This window comes from Cydia pomonella, chromosome 12 (genome assembly GCF_033807575.1).
Source record: "Cydia pomonella isolate Wapato2018A chromosome 12, ilCydPomo1, whole genome shotgun sequence".
In the NCBI taxonomy this organism is placed as follows: domain Eukaryota; kingdom Metazoa; phylum Arthropoda; class Insecta; order Lepidoptera; family Tortricidae; genus Cydia; species Cydia pomonella.
The window spans coordinates 18132066-18149933 of NC_084714.1; the positions used below are offsets into that span (position 1 = coordinate 18132066).

General features: G+C 37.3%; 2 protein-coding genes across 6 annotated transcripts in view; one reads left to right on the top strand and one right to left on the bottom strand.

The window, feature by feature from the left end:
• The window catches only part of LOC133523760 (pre-mRNA-splicing factor ATP-dependent RNA helicase PRP16), a 454093-nt gene that overhangs the window by 289867 nt on the left and 146358 nt on the right, over window positions 1-17868 (top strand). Inside the window, exons 7-11 of one of the 4 annotated variants that reach the window (XM_061859474.1) lie at window positions 716-845; window positions 1640-1729; window positions 2042-2188; window positions 2842-2994; window positions 4432-4625. The exons of 1 other annotated variant lie outside the window; for it this stretch is intronic. In XM_061859474.1, the coding sequence (XP_061715458.1) occupies window positions 716-845; window positions 1640-1729; window positions 2042-2188; window positions 2842-2994; window positions 4432-4625 (714 nt within the window). Of the gene's footprint in view, window positions 1-715; window positions 846-1639; window positions 1730-2041; window positions 2189-2841; window positions 2995-3301; window positions 3385-3667; window positions 3769-4431; window positions 4626-17868 lie in introns of those variants that run through there. 2 more of the 4 variants (XM_061859476.1, XM_061859475.1) reach the window with 2 other exon arrangements.
• LOC133523770 (uncharacterized) lies at window positions 5832-12656 on the bottom strand. Of its 2 annotated transcripts, XR_009800275.1 has the most exons (5): window positions 12118-12654; window positions 11686-11861; window positions 10950-11057; window positions 10440-10535; window positions 5832-7058 (listed from the first exon to the last, which is right to left on the bottom strand). XR_009800275.1 is itself a non-coding variant. In XM_061859500.1 (4 exons), exons 1-4 carry the CDS (start codon window positions 12452-12454, stop codon window positions 6963-6965), a joined length of 717 nt encoding a protein of 238 aa, XP_061715484.1. In that variant the 5' UTR covers window positions 12455-12656; the 3' UTR covers window positions 5832-6962. The 2 variants fall into 2 exon arrangements, 1 of the variants encoding a protein (XP_061715484.1); XM_061859500.1 differs by lacking the exon at window positions 10440-10535 and having other exon boundaries at window positions 12118-12656.

The window sequence follows — 17868 nt, forward strand, 5'->3', positions numbered from 1 at the left end:
TATCGACCCGACTATCATGAACAAGGGGACCGACCTTCCTAATAAACTAAGGTGTCGCTTAAGCCGCTTAAGAACCGGGCACGGACAATGCAACTTCTTCCGGCATAAGTGGGGCTGGAGAGACTCCGCGCTATGCGACTGCGGCATCGAGGACCAAACCGTGGAACACATCATCCAGCGGTGCCCACTCCACGCATACTCGGATAGCCCGGATGATCTACTAGACTTGACGCCCGATGCTGTGCAGTGGTTGCAAAACTTAGATAATAATAATAATAATAATAATAATTCAGCCTATATACGTCCCACTGCTGGGCACAGGCCTCCTCTCATGCGCGAGAGGGCTCGGGCTATAGTCCTCACGCTAGCCCAATGCGGATTGGGGACTTCACATACACCTTTGAATTTCTTCGCAGATGTATGCAGGTTTCCTCACGATGTTTTCCTTCACCGAAAAGCTGGTGGTAAATATCAAATGATATTTCGTACATAAGTTCCGAAAAACTCATTGGTACGAGCCAGGATTTGAACCCGCGACCTCCGGATTGAAAGTCGAACGTCATATCCACTCGGCCACCACCGCTTATAAATAATACTGTATATAATTTTGCCTTTTTGACTCTATTTTAGTTATATCTTCCAAATTATCGCCATACGATTAAAAAACAATAAATAAAGTATCGGACTATAAATAAATATTGTAACCCATTTTCAGGTGAAAGATCCGACGTCGGACATGGCGCTGAACGCGCGTAAAGGCTCGGCGCTGGTGAAGGCGTTCAGGCTGGAGAAAGAAAGGCGAAAGGCTCAGAAGAAACACTGGAAACTTGAGGGCACTAAACTCGGTAAGTTTTATATTTCACATTTAAACACATTTTTATTATAAGCTTTTATTTATTTTATTTGCTTGGATGTAACTAACTACATGTCAACTCCATGTTTCTCCGGGTCAAATCTTGCAAGTTAAATTTGACCTACTTCCAATGAAACTGAAAATTTGGATATATATGTAAGTCGGGTGACAATGCAATATTATAGTATCATCGAGCTGATCTGATGATGGAGACAGGAGGTAGCTACAGGAACTCTGTGATAAAACAACGTAATCTAATTGTGTTTGGGGTTTTTAGAATTGGCTCGATGAGTAATTAGTTGCATGTGGAAATAAAAGTACAGTCAGCGATAAAAGCTTGTACCAAAACTTTACAAGGTGCTTTGAAAGTGAATATCAAACGGGAGGCGATGACATCTTTTGTTTTGTTTTACTGTTTCGGTGGCTGCTATTCACCCACCAACGGAGCGGCAGCTGACGTCTACGAAGGTTAATCATACCTAGCCGTTAACCACTACACGAGTTTCCAGCCGGGAGGCGATTGGTCATGGAAATTGTTCCTGGCTCGCGGTCTATTACGTATTGTGCTAATTATCGCACTATTGTGGTAAAGTAGCACCGTATGTATTGTAATAGTTATATACAGTACATATGGTGCTACTTTTCCGCACTAGTGCGTAAATTAGATAGTTACATAATGTGCTAATTTACGCACTAGTGCGGAAAAGTAGCACCATATATACTGAAAATAATTTTTACAATAATTTGAGTTGTCCTGAAAGTAATAGGTAATTTATTTGTTTACAGGAAACATCATGGGAATACAAAAGAAAGAAGACGAGCCCGAAGACGGGCCCACGAAGGAGGCCTATAAGTACGCTGAACATGTGGACAGTGGTGAGTTTTATGTGCCATAAATAGAGTATTTTACTCCTTTCTTCATTTCAATATGGCTTAATATTATCCAAAAAAATATTAGTTTATTATGATATCCTAGCTACCGTGTCAGTTAAAAAACCCGATTATAATCATATAGGTATAGGTTTTTGACAGTCTAAATATACGTATCGTAACTCATATGTCACTCCCACAACTGAAGCGAATTGTTGCCTGGGTGTGTTAGTGAAAAACATATCCGCCGGCGTATACATACTTGCGTCCATTCACATCCTTTAAAGAATATTTGATCAATATTGTATATCATTTCAGAAACTAAAGACGCTAAAGAGCCTGAATCCAAGTCTGCATTCGTTAAGAACAAGACCATACAGGAGCAAAGAAGGTTCCTACCAGTATTTGCCGTGAGAGAGGAGTTGATGCAAGTCATACGGGAGAACAACGTTGTCATCATAGTCGGTAAGATTCAATCAATACATATTATTTATATCTATGGTCGCTAGAGTAAACTTATTTAGATCTGATTTTTCAAATCTCAGATAAAGTCTGTCAGATATATATAGCACGCTCCCTTTCTTTCACATGCAAGAAGAAAAAGAGAGTGTCATATTTATCTGACAGATACCTTTATCTGATATTTGAAAAAGCAGACCTCAATCGTGTAGTCTTTGTTCGGTAAGATTCAATCATCTTCTTCGCGTTGTCCTGGCATTTTTGCCACGGCTCATGGGAGCCTGGGGTCAGCTTAGCAACTAATCCCAAGAATTGGCGTAGGCACTAGTTTTTATGAAAGCGACTGCCATCTGACCTTCCAACCCAGAGGCTAAACTAGGCCTTATTGAGATTAGTCCGGATTCCTCACGATGTTTTCCTACACCGGAAAGCGACTGGTAAATATCAAATGATATATCATACAGAAGTTCCGAAAAACTCATTGGTCTCGTACCAACCAGTTGAAAGTCGCACGCTCTTACCGCTAAACCACCAGCGCTTTTTCAGTCAGTAAGATTCTATCAATAAATCAATCATATATCATATCATGGTACTTAGATTTTAAGATCATCCAATTTAGGCTTGTCCTCTAAAGCCTAGTCATTTTTAAATGTCTCCAGGTGAAACCGGCAGCGGTAAAACGACCCAACTAACTCAGTACCTCCACGAAGAGGGGTACAGTCGGCTCGGCATGATCGGGTGCACGCAACCACGCCGAGTGGCCGCCATGTCCGTCGCTAAACGAGTCTCTGACGAGATGAACACAAAGCTGGGTAAGTTATACCCGTTAACCCAGTACCTACCTGTACAGTCATCTTTGCGTGATCGGGAGCACGCAACCGCGTCGAGTCGCGGCCATGTCCGTCGCTAAACGAGTCTCTGACGAGATGAACACAAAGCTGGGTAAGTTATACCCCTTAACCCAGTACCTACCTGTACAGTCATCTTTGCGTGATCGGGAGCACGCAACCGCGTCGAGTCGCGGCCATGTCCGTCGCTAAACGAGTCTCTGACGAGATGAACACAAAGCTGGGTAAGTTATACCCCTTAACCCAGTACCTACCTGTACAGTCATCTTTGCGTGATCGGGAGCACGCAACCGCGTCGAGTCGCGGCCATGTCCGTCGCTAAACGAGTCTCTGACGAGATGAACACAAAGCTGGGTAAGTTATACCCCTTAACCCAGTACCTACCTGTACAGTCATCTTTGCGTGATCGGGAGCACGCAACCGCGTCGAGTCGCGGCCATGTCCGTCGCTAAACGAGTCTCTGACGAGATGAACACCAAGCTGGGTAAGTTAGACCCTGTAACCCAGTGCCTAGTACAGTCGTCTCGACATAATCAGGTGCATTCAACCGCGTCGAGTCGCGGCCATGTCCGTCGCTAAACGAGTTTCTGATGAGATGAACACCAAGCTGGGTAAGTTAGACCCTGTAACCCAGTGCCTAGTACAGTCGTCTTGACATAATCGGGTGCACGCAACCGCGTGGAGTCGCGGCCATGTCCGTCGCTAAACGAGTCTCTGACGAGATGAACACCAAGCTGGGTAAGTTAGACCCTGTAACCCAGTACGTATCCGTGCAGTCGGCATGATCGGGTGCATGCAACCTGCGCCGAGTCGCGTTCATGTTTTTAGATAAACGAGTCTCTGACCAGATGAACACTAGGCTGGGTAAGTTGCAATCAAAGGGATTTTGAAATAGAGGTGTATTGTCAAATAAAACTTTGTAGCGACGTAAATTAACTGCCATCTTTCGACACATGATTAAAACTTTTAGAACGCCATTTGACTTTGATCCTTATTCTTTCACTGATATGTGTTTAATTTGTTAAATATCAAAAAGTGGCGCCATCTAATATATCAAAGTCTAAATGTATAGCAGCATCGTTTCGAGTGATGGCGTCATAACATAACCTTTAGGTAGTACCCGGTAAGATGGTGCCACTTTTTGATATTTAACAAATTGAACGTTACACATATCAGTAAAAAAATAAGGATCAAAGTCAAATGGCGTTCTAAAAGTTTTAATCATGTTTCGAAAGATAACAGTAAACTGGGGCTACAAAGTTGACTTTGATAATCCAGTTCTATTTCAAAATCTCTTTGTTGAATCTCAGTGCCACACTTGTTGTAATGTAGTCATATGATTCCAGCTCTCTTCTAAGTTATTTATGATCATTAATTAATATACAAACTTTTCTACCCCAGGAGACGAAGTCGGCTACGCAATCCGTTTCGAAGACTGCACCTCCCCAAACACCGTCATCAAATACATGACCGACGGTATATTACTACGAGAAGGCCTACGGGAACCAGACTTGGATAACTACTGTGCTGTCATCATGGACGAAGCCCACGAGAGGTCGCTGTCTACGGATATGCTCTTCGGCCTGTTGAGAGAGGTAAGTGATAATTACAGAGCCATCTGTTGAGTTAAATGCAAATAACATTTTGTGAGAATGTCGCCATAAAATAACCGACGTTATTTTACTTCGAGATGGTCTACGCGAACCGGATTTAGGCAAATACTGTGCCATCATTATTGACGAGGTCCGCGAGAGGTCGCTGTCTACGTATATGCTCTTCGGCCTGTTGAGAGGTGTAAGTGATAATTACAGCGCCATCTGTTAGTAATATTCGGCATTATGTGAGCAAACGGAAAATGTATACTAAACCAACACGCTTTCGCTTTCGATCCTCATTAAAGTGTGTTGTTTCACAGTTAATACTTTAGACTGCTACCTACTGCACTGACAGATGAAATTCATACTCGCACGAACGGCCTGAAGTATCAGCAATCTGAATCTTAGCGATTAATAAATTTGCTTATTAGCGCCATCTAATGAGAACATGCTGCACTTTTTATTTACTTAGAAAAATCGGAGTGCTGACCACTAGTGCTCACCTTAGCTATGTTTTAGAACGCCATCTATTATCCTATTATCAAAACGCAAACCCACTTCATGGAAGTTTGCGCTGTTGTAGTAACTTATTCGTTGAGAACTAGATGTCGCTAGCTTCATGTTGTTAAAAATAATTGCTGAAAATAGTGTAAAACGATTCGATAAGTCTAATTATTTTCAATTTTCTTTGCTAGAACATAGACTAATTACAATTTTTTAATTGATTAATAATTTGATTTAATGCGATTATAATACAAAATGAAACTCATGACCTTTGATGTGACCTTTACGCCTGAATAGATGTAGTCGTCGGCGTAGAGGTTAGGATAGGTTAATGAAGGTGAATTTCATATTTTACCAATTAGGGTTAGGTTATATGAGTTCGTCCTACTCCTGGGCATACGTTTCTTCTTATGAAAGAAGAGGGAAGGGAGATATTGAAGGATTGATATTCTTGAGTAAGCTTAGGACTACGTGTCCTGTGTTAGTCACAATATGTATTGTACTTAGGGTACATATAATGGGTTGAAGTATTACTCAGAATAAGTTTTAGAACTACATATTTAAAGAAAGCCATTTTACTTAATGGTTTTACTTAAACCAAACAGTTTGGATGGCAATAATACAATATTTATTATCAAGTTGAGTGCTTGGTATCGCACGTAGAAAATTCGTGATGGGTATGATATAAATAATACAAAATAGTATCTTGTACTTATTTATTTATAAAAATGCTTCATTATAAATAGGACATTTAAATTACAATACTCTTAAAAACATTAGGCCTAGTATGCAGGTATAAATAAATATAAATACTCTCATACTTCGCCAAAATACTCTCGTTACTTTACCCGACTATGAATAGAATATATATGTTTAACAATTATGAACGGTCTACACAAGTCTATAAAGGAATAGTTAGATTTCAAAAAACAGCAGTCAAATATTTCAAGTTCATAGTCGGTTTTATAATTTTCTTACAAAAAACAGAACAGTCTTTTTCGATCAGAAATGAACGTTTACATATACTCAAGACATAAGACTAGGGTATCATCCCAGACCAACAAGATATCTCTATAAATTATAGTCTATTTTACTATAGACATAATTAAACAGTTATATTATAGGTTAGAAAATATGTCAACAGTTAATCACGGGTCTGTCTTAGTTCAGGAATGTCTGAAACGTTTTTTTCACAAAATTCTAATAAAATTAAAGCTTCCCATCCGTGGAGCGACATACTGGCAGTCATTAAAAAAACGTTTAAATTCAAAAAAGGAACTGAAGAGCTCCGAAGACGCGTTCTAAAAGCGTCAAGTAGCCAAATACTGGAAGTTGGTAAAAATAAACAATTGAAGCCCGAAAAGGAAACACGCTCGAAATACTTGTTCTAAATTTAAACTCCGTCAATGTTACCAGATACTGGCTGTTAAAAAGTTTGATATTCAAATAAAGAAACTAAATTGAGAGCTCGAAACTTTTTCAAGCACCTCCAATGTTTCCAAATTCTAGCAGTTGTTAAAAATACCTTTTTTTATAAAAAGGGAACTGCAATAGAGCTTGAAAACTGAAGATTTAAAGTTCAAAAAGGAACTATACGAATCGAGAGTTCTATTGCTGCGTTCCGAATTTAAACACCGACGATGTATACTGCCATTAAAAGAACATCAACAAAAGGAACCAAACTGAGAGCTCCAATGCTTCGTTCCAATTTTAAACATAAAATCCAAAAAAGGAACCGAATTGAGCTGCGTTCCTAATTTAAACATGGTCAATGTTTCTCGGTGGCCAGAAGCAGAAGCAGGTGTTGCCAGCGGTGTCGCTGGCGGCCGGCACTCAGACCGACTTCGCCTTGGCCCGGGCGTTGTTTTGGCTGACGAGCATAACGCCCATGTTCATTCCGATGTTACCCCATTTGAGCGACTCGCTTATCTGAAACAAGGAAATAATCATTATAGTCTTGTTTTTTTTGCGCTGTGAAACGCAACTACGCTATCTATATCGTGCCTCAGTGCGGTTGACAGTCTTTATTGTAAAACTTAACATTTTAAAATCATAAATTGTACGGATGCCACACGAATAACACCTGTCAATGCATTTAGTTGCGAATATTTTGGACATTTTTATTAGATATAGTGCCGAAGACTACTTATTACATCTGATTACTTACCAATTTTTTAATGAATAAAAATTTTTTTGTGACTCGTAAATCGGTAAACCGTAAGGTTTCTTTTTAATTTCTCTTTTTATTAGATTTATATCTTAATATGTATTAATCAAGACAGCCGATAAGAGCTAGTAAAGGAATCTATACACCAATATCTAAACTATTATATAACAATAGTACTAGTAGGTACATTATGGTTGATAATAGGTGTACTCCATACTATGAATATTAAGACTAAATAGATCCATTAAATACCTATAACAATAGTGATTAAGACATTAACTAGTAAACCGGTTTTATTCTATTTTGATGTGAGTTATATGCTCATTGATCTGGCTATTGTCTGAAGTCAATTAAAGCGGAATACTTAGAAACTATTATTACATAACATAACTATCTTGCAGCCATTCTAACCTTAATAAATTTCAGAATTAAAACTTTGAAATTTGAAGTATACTTATATAATCATCTGTACCCCTAGTGTAAATTTGATCGACATCATAACGTGACGAACGCGTTTGCGTTAAGTCTCATTTTGTATAGGATTTTGAGTTTCCAAAACGTCCCGCTTGGCGCGCTCTTTCTAAATCCAATACAAAATGAGACTAAACGCAAACGCGTACGTCACGTTTCGAAATCGAATTTATTTACACTAGGGGTACTGATAATAATATAGGTAAAGACTATTCTAGATTGTACTATTAGGTATTTATCTAGTTTTGATTGACTACAGTTTTATAAATATCGATACTGTCTCCTCTATTTTTGGCGCAAAAAAACTTATTTTAGTCGTTTTTTAAATAGGAATAATCAATAGACAACGTAAGCGTAAAAATGCTTATGTTAGAGTAATTTTAAAGTATAATGTAGACAAACTAATAAAACAACAGTAACGTTAATGACATTTAAAAATAGACTATGATATCTAATGCTTGTACGCTTAATTTTAAAGTATAATAAACAACGCAAAACCGCTATGTAGCTATTCAGCCGTATCTATGATAATGATAAAACTACTTACGTCAAAACTACCGTTATTCAACACCGATATAAACATGCAAAAACTAATCCAAATAAACAAAAGTATCTAGTTACGTACTGGAGTATTATGTCCGTGTACGCAGTATATGACCGATAACTTTGATAACCTTCATATTATATAAATAGCGGCAAAGTCAAGGTTATTTGTATGGAAGCGAAAACGGGAAATCAAATCTAAGAGGTGGACCCGAGCGAAATCATCTTCTCGTACAAATGTAGTTATCTCTCTGGGTATAAACATTATTGAACATATTTTGACACTGTTTGTTGTATATCAACCACAGATATGCCCCTACGTTCATTTTTTTTTTAATTTTGAATAGTTATAAAAGTTGGAACATATATCCAGAGAGGAAAATGAGGACTACGTGTAAGGAGAAGCGGCCGTCCCCTTTCCTCTTAAATAATCTGGAAAACCAATTTGTCAGTATAAAAAGGCGCGAAATTCAAAATTTGTGTAGGACTTCAACCGTTTGGGCCAAAATTTTTCAAAATTTGGCTTTTTTGTATTGGTATATATTATAGTATTGTACTTAGGTTACAGAGTATACCAAGGTATAAATATTATAAATACGCATCCACTGACATTCAACAATTAAGATATTTTGATATCATTTTGCTTCCATGAAAATAAACGCAACTGTACTGTAAAGCAGCTGCAAAGTCTACGCTACTAACGCTCTCAAAATATCTTGATATTTACTCTATAGTCATTGATAGTTTTCAAGATTTTTTGAGAATGTTAGCAATGTAGATGATGTAGCTGAACAGTGCATAAAGATATACACATTTCAAGTTCATAGTTCATACTACCTCTTTCATCCTAAAATCGATCACGGCAATTCAAAAATGTACCTAGGAGGTGAACTCAGTGTTAACTTTTGTAATCTATGAATAAATTGATAAACCTGAATTATTTAAATACAATTATTGTTAGATTTTTAACGGCAAACACACTCCCCTGTCACCATACATCATAAATAGAATAATTAAGATATTATATTACACACTATACTAAAAAAGACTTAACTCAAAAACATACAATAAATCCAACCATAAATAAATACATAATAATATAATATACGACTGAAAATAAACCAAAAATATATCGAAAAATCGTACATAATACAATTAATATATTGTTATAATTATAACCGCATCTTGATACTAATCAGAGCATCAATTAATTGGTCAATAAAAAAAACCCTAAGGAAAAAGAGTAATTTTTTCCTTAACGAAGTCAGTCTTGGCTTCTTCATGACGCAAATGCAAAGTTGTAGAATTTATATTGCCCTATTTATGTTGTTTTTGCTTTACTTTATGCACACAATATACAATGTTATTTTATTTATAATGACAATGAGTTTAAAACATCTTAAAGCTTACAACTCGGCTTGAAAAATAAAAATAAAGCAATAATAAAATATAAAATAATGAATCTAAAGCACTTCGGTGAGTAAATTCAATCTTGAGTACTTTTATTTAGATTAAAAAGAGCATCATTATTTATTTTAATATTTTAAAAGTTTAATTAAATTGTGATTATTTTTGGCATGAGTTATATATTAAACTTTAGAAAAGATGGGCGCATAAAGGAATAAAGTTTTAGTATATTACAGAATTACATGAATTTAACATACTTACTAAAGGATAAAACTGGGGAATGACGTACATAGGTACACCAAGCTGATCAAACATCGTTATTGTTAAGTCCAAGGCGAATACTTGGCGCTTTTATCATTCTTTTGTACTTTATTATTTATTATAAATGATTGTCATTTAGGTATGTGCTCGTATGACAAATCGGCTTTTTAAGTTATTAATTATATACCGTATAAATATGAATTAATTTCTCCCCTATGATTATTTGCAAGTTGATTAAGGCAAATAACATTGATTAATTATGCGGATTCTTTTGTAATCGGTGTAATTATCAGTTAAGAAACTATGCAAAGTCCGATTATCGTGTTTAAACACGTTTCTCTCGATACACGGGGCACGGCAACAAATATTAGTAGATACTTCTAAACTAAGTTAGATAAAACACATACACATATAAGGCGCACATCCTGAATTTACCAATCGGTATAAAAATAAAACCTCACCGGTGTCTTAAGGTTGCCAGCTGAGAGTCCAAAGCGCCTCAACGATTACCATCAAAAGATGATAATCATGGGTGTTTTCGACGTCGTTAAGCTGATCTGTAACAGAATGGCTACGTTGTGCGATCTCGTTTTTTTTTTATTCAGATCCCAGTTTCATGCCTGATGATGCCCCATGCTTTTTGTGCTCGATGATCGCCGCTTCTTCCAATGATTACCCGATTGAACATTGACGTAAACTTAAGCATAGACAATCACAATAAGCCTCGATAAAAAAAGAAAATAGAAAAAAGATTACATGCATACGGGCAAGGGACTGTTGAATTATCCCGTTTATGCGTGCAATCGCAAATAACAATTCTAGAATCGAAAATAAACGAAGCATCGATAAATTACGTTTACACATCGGGGTAAATCGATTTACGCACGCCGATAAAGACCGTTATATTGTTGGTTCTAGAATCTTGATCGAAATTTAAAATTTACTTTCATGCTTAGTAGGTTTTTGGTTACCTGTCTCATGCGAGCTTCTTGAGGTGTCTCCCCGTATCGGCACCAGTGGACGAAGTGCAGGGTATTATGCCAGTTCCTCTCGAACCTGGATTTAGTGGCCATGTCCAGCTGCAATCAGGAGAAGGCTCCTTAGTAGCTCCCATCAAACTGTTCCCACGGTTTCCAAAGAGCAAAAGCGCGAGGCTTTCGCAATCTGAAAAGAGAGTTTTCCAATTCTGACGTCGCACGCCTAACTTCGAAATACGTTTGAAGAAACCATTCAAGGTTTAGAAGTTTAGTTAGTTCATGCAGTAATGTATTAGAGCTTAATGTGCCATGTTGAAACAGATGTCCTATTTAAGGCAAACGAAGCATGACAATTACATCGGCTAGACGCGTCTGCAGTAATAAGGTCATTGCGTATTTGCATTTGAAACGAGGTTTCAATTGAAACGGAATCTCATGATTCGAGGCGCGTGTTTTCAAAACGAGTGCAAACCGAGGGATTGTTTGGAAAACAGAGCGCATAATTACTCTGTCGTAAATGTCAACGATTTACAGAGTTGAAAGTAGTATCGACACTATCGACTGAAGGCCGTTTGGTTATTAAAATTCAATAAAATTCTCTTGAGAAACTTAGGCGCGTGTGTGGTATGCCGTTAGATGACTAATCAAGGACGTACGAACGATGACTCCGTTAAGCAAGAGATAATGTGAGAAGTCTTAGTGAATTGGAAACTCGTCGCGACTAGTTTACCTTTGCTCGAATATCCTTTTCGCTGTTCGGCGATTCCTGTTTGTCGTCCACATTGTTGATGCGGATCACTGAGTCCTTCTTCCAGAATGCACCCAGAGTTGTCTTCACAACACGTTTTCTTACACCTTTCTGTTGGACCGTGTACACCTCTATCTGTTCCGGGTTTTTTGTTTTTTCTGTAGATAAAACAAAATAATTTTAAACGGTTTTCTTGACCTTAAGCATACCTGCTGGCCCGGACAACGTTCGCCATTCATCTGTTGATTTCGTTATGTTACGACATGATTTATTTACAATGGCGGTGCGTACGTGCTAAACTAAATCCAGTGCCGCACGCGACGTGAACGTTATCGCATGTCCCAATTACATTGATAAACTGCTATTTCAAGTACGTTTTTATGAAATAGTATACAATTTAATTACGATACATACCTTTACCCTTCTTCCACATGGCAATGGCGTACATATGGTAGTCTGGAGAAAGACAGGAGTCTGGTGGTAGCGGGTCCTCCGCTCGGACTTCGAGAATGAATCCGGTCTCCAGAACTGCACACAAGATGTTTTGCTCTTCATGTTTAAACCACTTGGTTTCACGGAGCTTGTGGATCGCTACCGAAGATCCGAAGCGGGGTTTCTTCGGCGCGAAGAGAGCTTGTGCCTGGCTTCCGAAACGAGACAGCAGCCCCTTCACCGTCGGCGGCGGCGCTAGGCTCTTCTCAGGCGGCTTGATCTGCTGGAAGCTCCGGCAGGTCACGAACCTCGCTTCCATTGAACCCTCTACCAAGTTCACAATTTCAATTCACACTCCTACCAACACTATTTGTTTAAAATGCCTTAGGCGCGGTACTCTCGCTGTCGAGAAATCGCGTTTTATATGCAACACTTTCACAATTTTGTTCGCGTGAGATCGCGTTTACAAGAGTTGTGACTACACGGTGGCGATGCGGCAAATAGACGCGGCGCGCGTGGCCGGGCCGGGTTTTATACGGCGGAGGGGGCGCCGTGCAGGAGGGAGGAGGTACCCTCCCACTGCCTGACCTCTCTAGTGATGGGCAATATATCGTGGCGTCAGCTCAATTAACTTACAATATTTTATGATACACTTCGACTTTTATCTCTGATCTAGATTCCGTAAGGCTGTAACATCAATTGCTTGGAAGTTTATATTCATTGTTGTCTGATGAGCGTTGAATCTTTTATTTGCTGTTGCTTAAGTTATGTTATGTTATTCTTATTTGGCGGAGTATGACCTAATTTTACTGTTTATTAATTTGTTATCAGCCGATGCTCTAGTTTTCATTATATTTCCTAAAAATAGTAACAATTAATTAATTTTTAATGATTGAGTACCAATTTTAATAGGTTAATGGATTAAAAATCGTTTATGTTTTCACAAAATGCGCATTTAAAAATACTGCATTGAAAAGTGTTGTTAAAGTTGTGCTAAAAAGGTTTTTTTAGTAAAGAATAGATATGTATCGTAATTTTAATTAAATAATGCTTTATCTTGTCATCTCACCATCTTCCTCGCGTTGTCCCGGCTTTTTGCCACGGCTCATGGGAACCCGGAATCCGTTTGGCAACTAATCCCAGAAATTGGAGTAGGCACTAGTTTTTACGAAAGCTACTGCCAACGGTCAAGCGACCTTCGAACCCAGAGAGGAAACTAGATCTTAATGGGATTATTTATTGTGGTTAATGCTTTAGTAGTAGTAAAACACTTTATTGTACAAAAAGAAACATAAAACAGGAAAGAACACACATCATTTGAGTGGCGAACTTATCCCTATCTATGAATTCTTTAATTATTGCATTTGAGTCATTTTATAGTATATGTGAGACTCCAGCCATGGTTCTTATGTTAGTTACGTTTTAATTTACTATATGACGCTGTTACAGTTATATGCATCATTGTCGAAGATTTTCAATGTTCATGTAGAGTTATTCCAAATGAAATAAAACATAGACAGATACCTAATTTATCGACAACTTATCGTCAACATCATATCGATACTTGTCGATACTATCGACATTCGCCTTCCCTCATCCCTGCGATCCGTTGCACCGAGGCTGACCTCACAAGCCCCCCTCCCGCCGACTCGCCGGCGCCAGTTTTTTTTTAATTCACTATTCGTACCGCAGTGATTATGATTAATTATGTAAATAGTAAAAAAGCAGTTCCGGTGTTTGGTAATGGGCGCGAAATTGAGAGTATGTTATGTGTATGACAGCATTTGTAAATAAACGAGGATGGGCTGAAGTGTTTGTAAATAATGTATGGCGGTCTATGTCGTCTTTGTAAATGTAGATTAGATAAAAATATGAATATTTTAACATGAAAATGCAATGGCGATCTTATTGCATCCATGATTCTTAGTGAAATGTTATTTAAGTATCATCTAAATTATACAGTAGTTAGTTTTTATTAAGAGACAGTATGTGATATATTATAAGGCGTACTTTGTATTTATGTTGATTTCGGAGTCCCCGTTAGGCGTGAGTAGGGTCCAACCTGAAATCTGCGGTAGACTCCTGCAGCCAACCTGGCTCCACACGTATTGGCTTGCCTGTCCTGTGGTTCCGGTCAGTGAGGTCGAGAGGGTGGCGCAGGTGCTGGGCATCCCTGCGTTTTCCTTAACTCCGTCCCAGGCGGTGCAATGTCTCTGGACATTGCACCATAGATCGTCTGAAATAGACGTTAAGGCCAGTAGTAGTATTTATGTTATGTAGCGTCGATCTTTTTCAACCGACTTCAAAGTTTTCAAGGACGCGGTCCTAAATTTCTTAGGTTTTGTTGCGTTTGTTCCCTGATTTTTCTACTACGCAGCAGATTTGATAAATTTGATTAAAAAAAAAGCCAGGAGAAATCGCGGGAACTTTTCAAATATGACGAAAGTGGAGGACCCGCGCGAAATAATCTTTTCATACAAACGTAGTCCTCATTTTCCTCTCTGAATATTAACATTATGGAAAATATTTTGACACACTTTGTTGAATATCAACCACAGCTATGCCCCTAAGTTTGTTTTTTTTATTATTATTATTGGAGTTGGACCATTTAAAATTTTGTATGAAATCTGTTTTTCGCTCCTTATTTTTATAATAATACAAAAATCGAAAAAAGTCAAACGTAGGGGCATAGCTATGGTTAATATACATACATGAAGTAATGTAAAAATCTTTTCCAAAATGTCAATATCCAGAGAGGAAAATGGGGACTACGTTTGTATGGAGAATCGGCCGTCCTCTTTTCTCTTAATTGATTTATAGTATTTTGCAAACTCGGTAGACTGGCACATGTCAAAAATCAATTATAGGGTTGTGACAATGCAACTTAGAAACGATTTTTTAAAGATTATTGATTAGATCTGCAAAGGCCATATAATCGATTCTATTTATTGGTGATGATTTATATTTTTAAGTAAACATACCTTCACAATTGGACGCGACTGAGACGATTTGACACGAGCGGAATTGATTCGTTCGATACCTAAGTAGAGTCAAACTCTATTACAATATTTATAATTGAATTCCGTTGTTACATAATGAAACTCAACGATATTAATATTATATTTTTATTTTTCTAATGAGATATTCTAAGCTACGAAGATATGTACTTTGTGTCCTATTGGGATTCAAGTTATTAGTCTGAAACGTCAACGGTATGGAATGAAAAAAAATGTCAACCTGGCCTTCGCGTTTAAAATGACTATAGGTACCTATTTATTTATTTAATTAAATATTACTCCTTTCTAAAATTTCTAAAATTCAACGAAGTGTAACTGCTGATGAAAAACATAAGGCATACTGTTTTGTGAGGTTAGTTCTTTTTTTATCTCTTTTATTTTATTTTTACTTTTGTTATTATTTACTCAGTGATAAGGCGTTAAAGCCGATATTTTTATGTATACCTACTAACTTTACTAAATGCGTAGGACTGTTCTGGCGATAGGTGAAATTGCCTGTTTTTATTGGGTCATCATTCTCCTGACCTTGACATCTGACTCGTGCTAGTAGAAATCGCTACTCGAGTGCTCCTGACAAATGTTGTACCAACTTACTAGTACAAACAATGTAACCGCAAAATAAAACGAGACGAAGGTTTTAGAGCCAGAAAAATAGTTATTAGAAAAATAAGTATTTAGAAAGATTTTTAAAATTAAACTAGAGCATGATCAATTTTTGTTAAATTTTCGAGACACAAATTAAATACATAACCATCATTTACAATACATATTTACGGTGCTACTTAATCGCACTAATGCGGTAATTACTAATGAGCACTTTACGTGCCTATGTTGAAAATGAAAAGGGCCATAATATGTATGTATGTATGTATATACTTTATTGTACATAGAAATAAAAACACGGAAAACACAGTTACAGAGTAAATTAAATACAACAAAGGCGAACTTATCCCTGTATGGGATCTCTTCCAGTTAACCTTTCAGGAAATGAGTAAAACAGAAGTAACGGTGAATGAATGACAAACACAAACAAAAGTGTACAATCACTGAAATTAATGAAATAAATAAAATAATGTGCTGTAAAACGAACTATACACGTGCGAATAGGTATTTCGCACTCGTATCGCATGTACTGTACTACATGTTATGTAATTATGACAGTTGTGACATCGCGTCAGTTATTGGGACGCTATGAATAAAACAAAGTCATACGTGCTGAATTAAATAATAATAATAAATAAATAATAAATATTATAGAACATTATTACACAAATTGACTAAGTCCCACAGTAAGCTCAATAAGGCTTGTGTTGAGGGTACTTAGGCAACGATATATATAATATATAAATATTTATAAATACTTAAATACATAGAAAACACCCATGACTCAGGAACAAATATCCATGCTCATCACACGAATGAATGCCCTTACCAGGATTTGAACTCGGAACCATCGGCTTCGTAGGCAGGGTCACTATCCACTAGGCCAAACTGGTCGTCATTATATCCTAAAGAAAAATAAAAGAGGTATTTTTTTGTAAAACATTGTACTTAATGAAAGATCGTTCATTAGGCCCAATACTAACTACACTTTGAATATTCGGTTGTATCAAAAATACACACTGTACAAAGCAGTTTCATTGCTTAAATATTTACAGGCAAGGCATTGCCTAAACTAATGAAGGTAAAGACCTTGACATTTAAAGTAAGTACTTATATAGGGTTCTAATTCAGCTTCGCTGTTAATGGTTTTTTGTTCATATTCTACCCCTAAGAGGGTGAAGTAGAATGTAAAAGCTTTAACGATTTCAATACTCATGCATATGCATATGCTTGAGTACGGTGACATCTAAATACAATTTTGCATTTTAAACATATATATTGTATGTATTATGTAGATGACTGCTGCTAACACATATTACAGTCGGGTAAAAAACAAACGACCTATCAAATTCTGCTTTCTTGATAAATTATATACAAGGCTGATGCTTGGTATCGATAACACTTGTATCGATATTGAATTAATCACTAACATCACTGGCACTTTTTTGCCCCGAAAGACAAAACCTTCATTTAAATCTGGCTCCTTCATGTCACTTTCTCCCTACCTTTAATTGTTCGAGGTGTTAAGACTGCGGATCATTAATATAATGAATGAACATATTAACGCGCTTGACGCATGCCTATAAAAAGCTTATATCGAGCATATAACCAACTCTAGAAAAGGCAACGCAGACAATCCGTCAGACGACCGAGGTCACACTTCCGATATGGACACAGACTCGGAAGAAATGCACCGTGCCAACTACATATGCGTATTACGCATATGTAGCGTATGACAGAACTTTGGTATAAAAGCTAAAACAGTAGTTCCCGCTCAAGATCAAGTTTAACTATTTCCCGCGTGATACGCCATTTTGCACTGGTCCCTGCAACTTGTTTTTAAAGCGATTTATCATGATTAATTCGCTTTCAGTCATTGTCTGTAGGTGTTAGTTTTACCGACTGTATCGATTGAACCTTATGCCCTAGAACGCCATTTAATAATAGCAGTTTATGTGACTGCTACATAATAAAACGCATTAAAATACACGAGTGTGGGTTTAAGAAACCAACGAAATGAGTTTCTTAATAGGATCACACTAGTGTTTTAATGCCAAATTATGTACAGTTATATACACTATTTTATCTACACACATATTATAAACTTTCTATG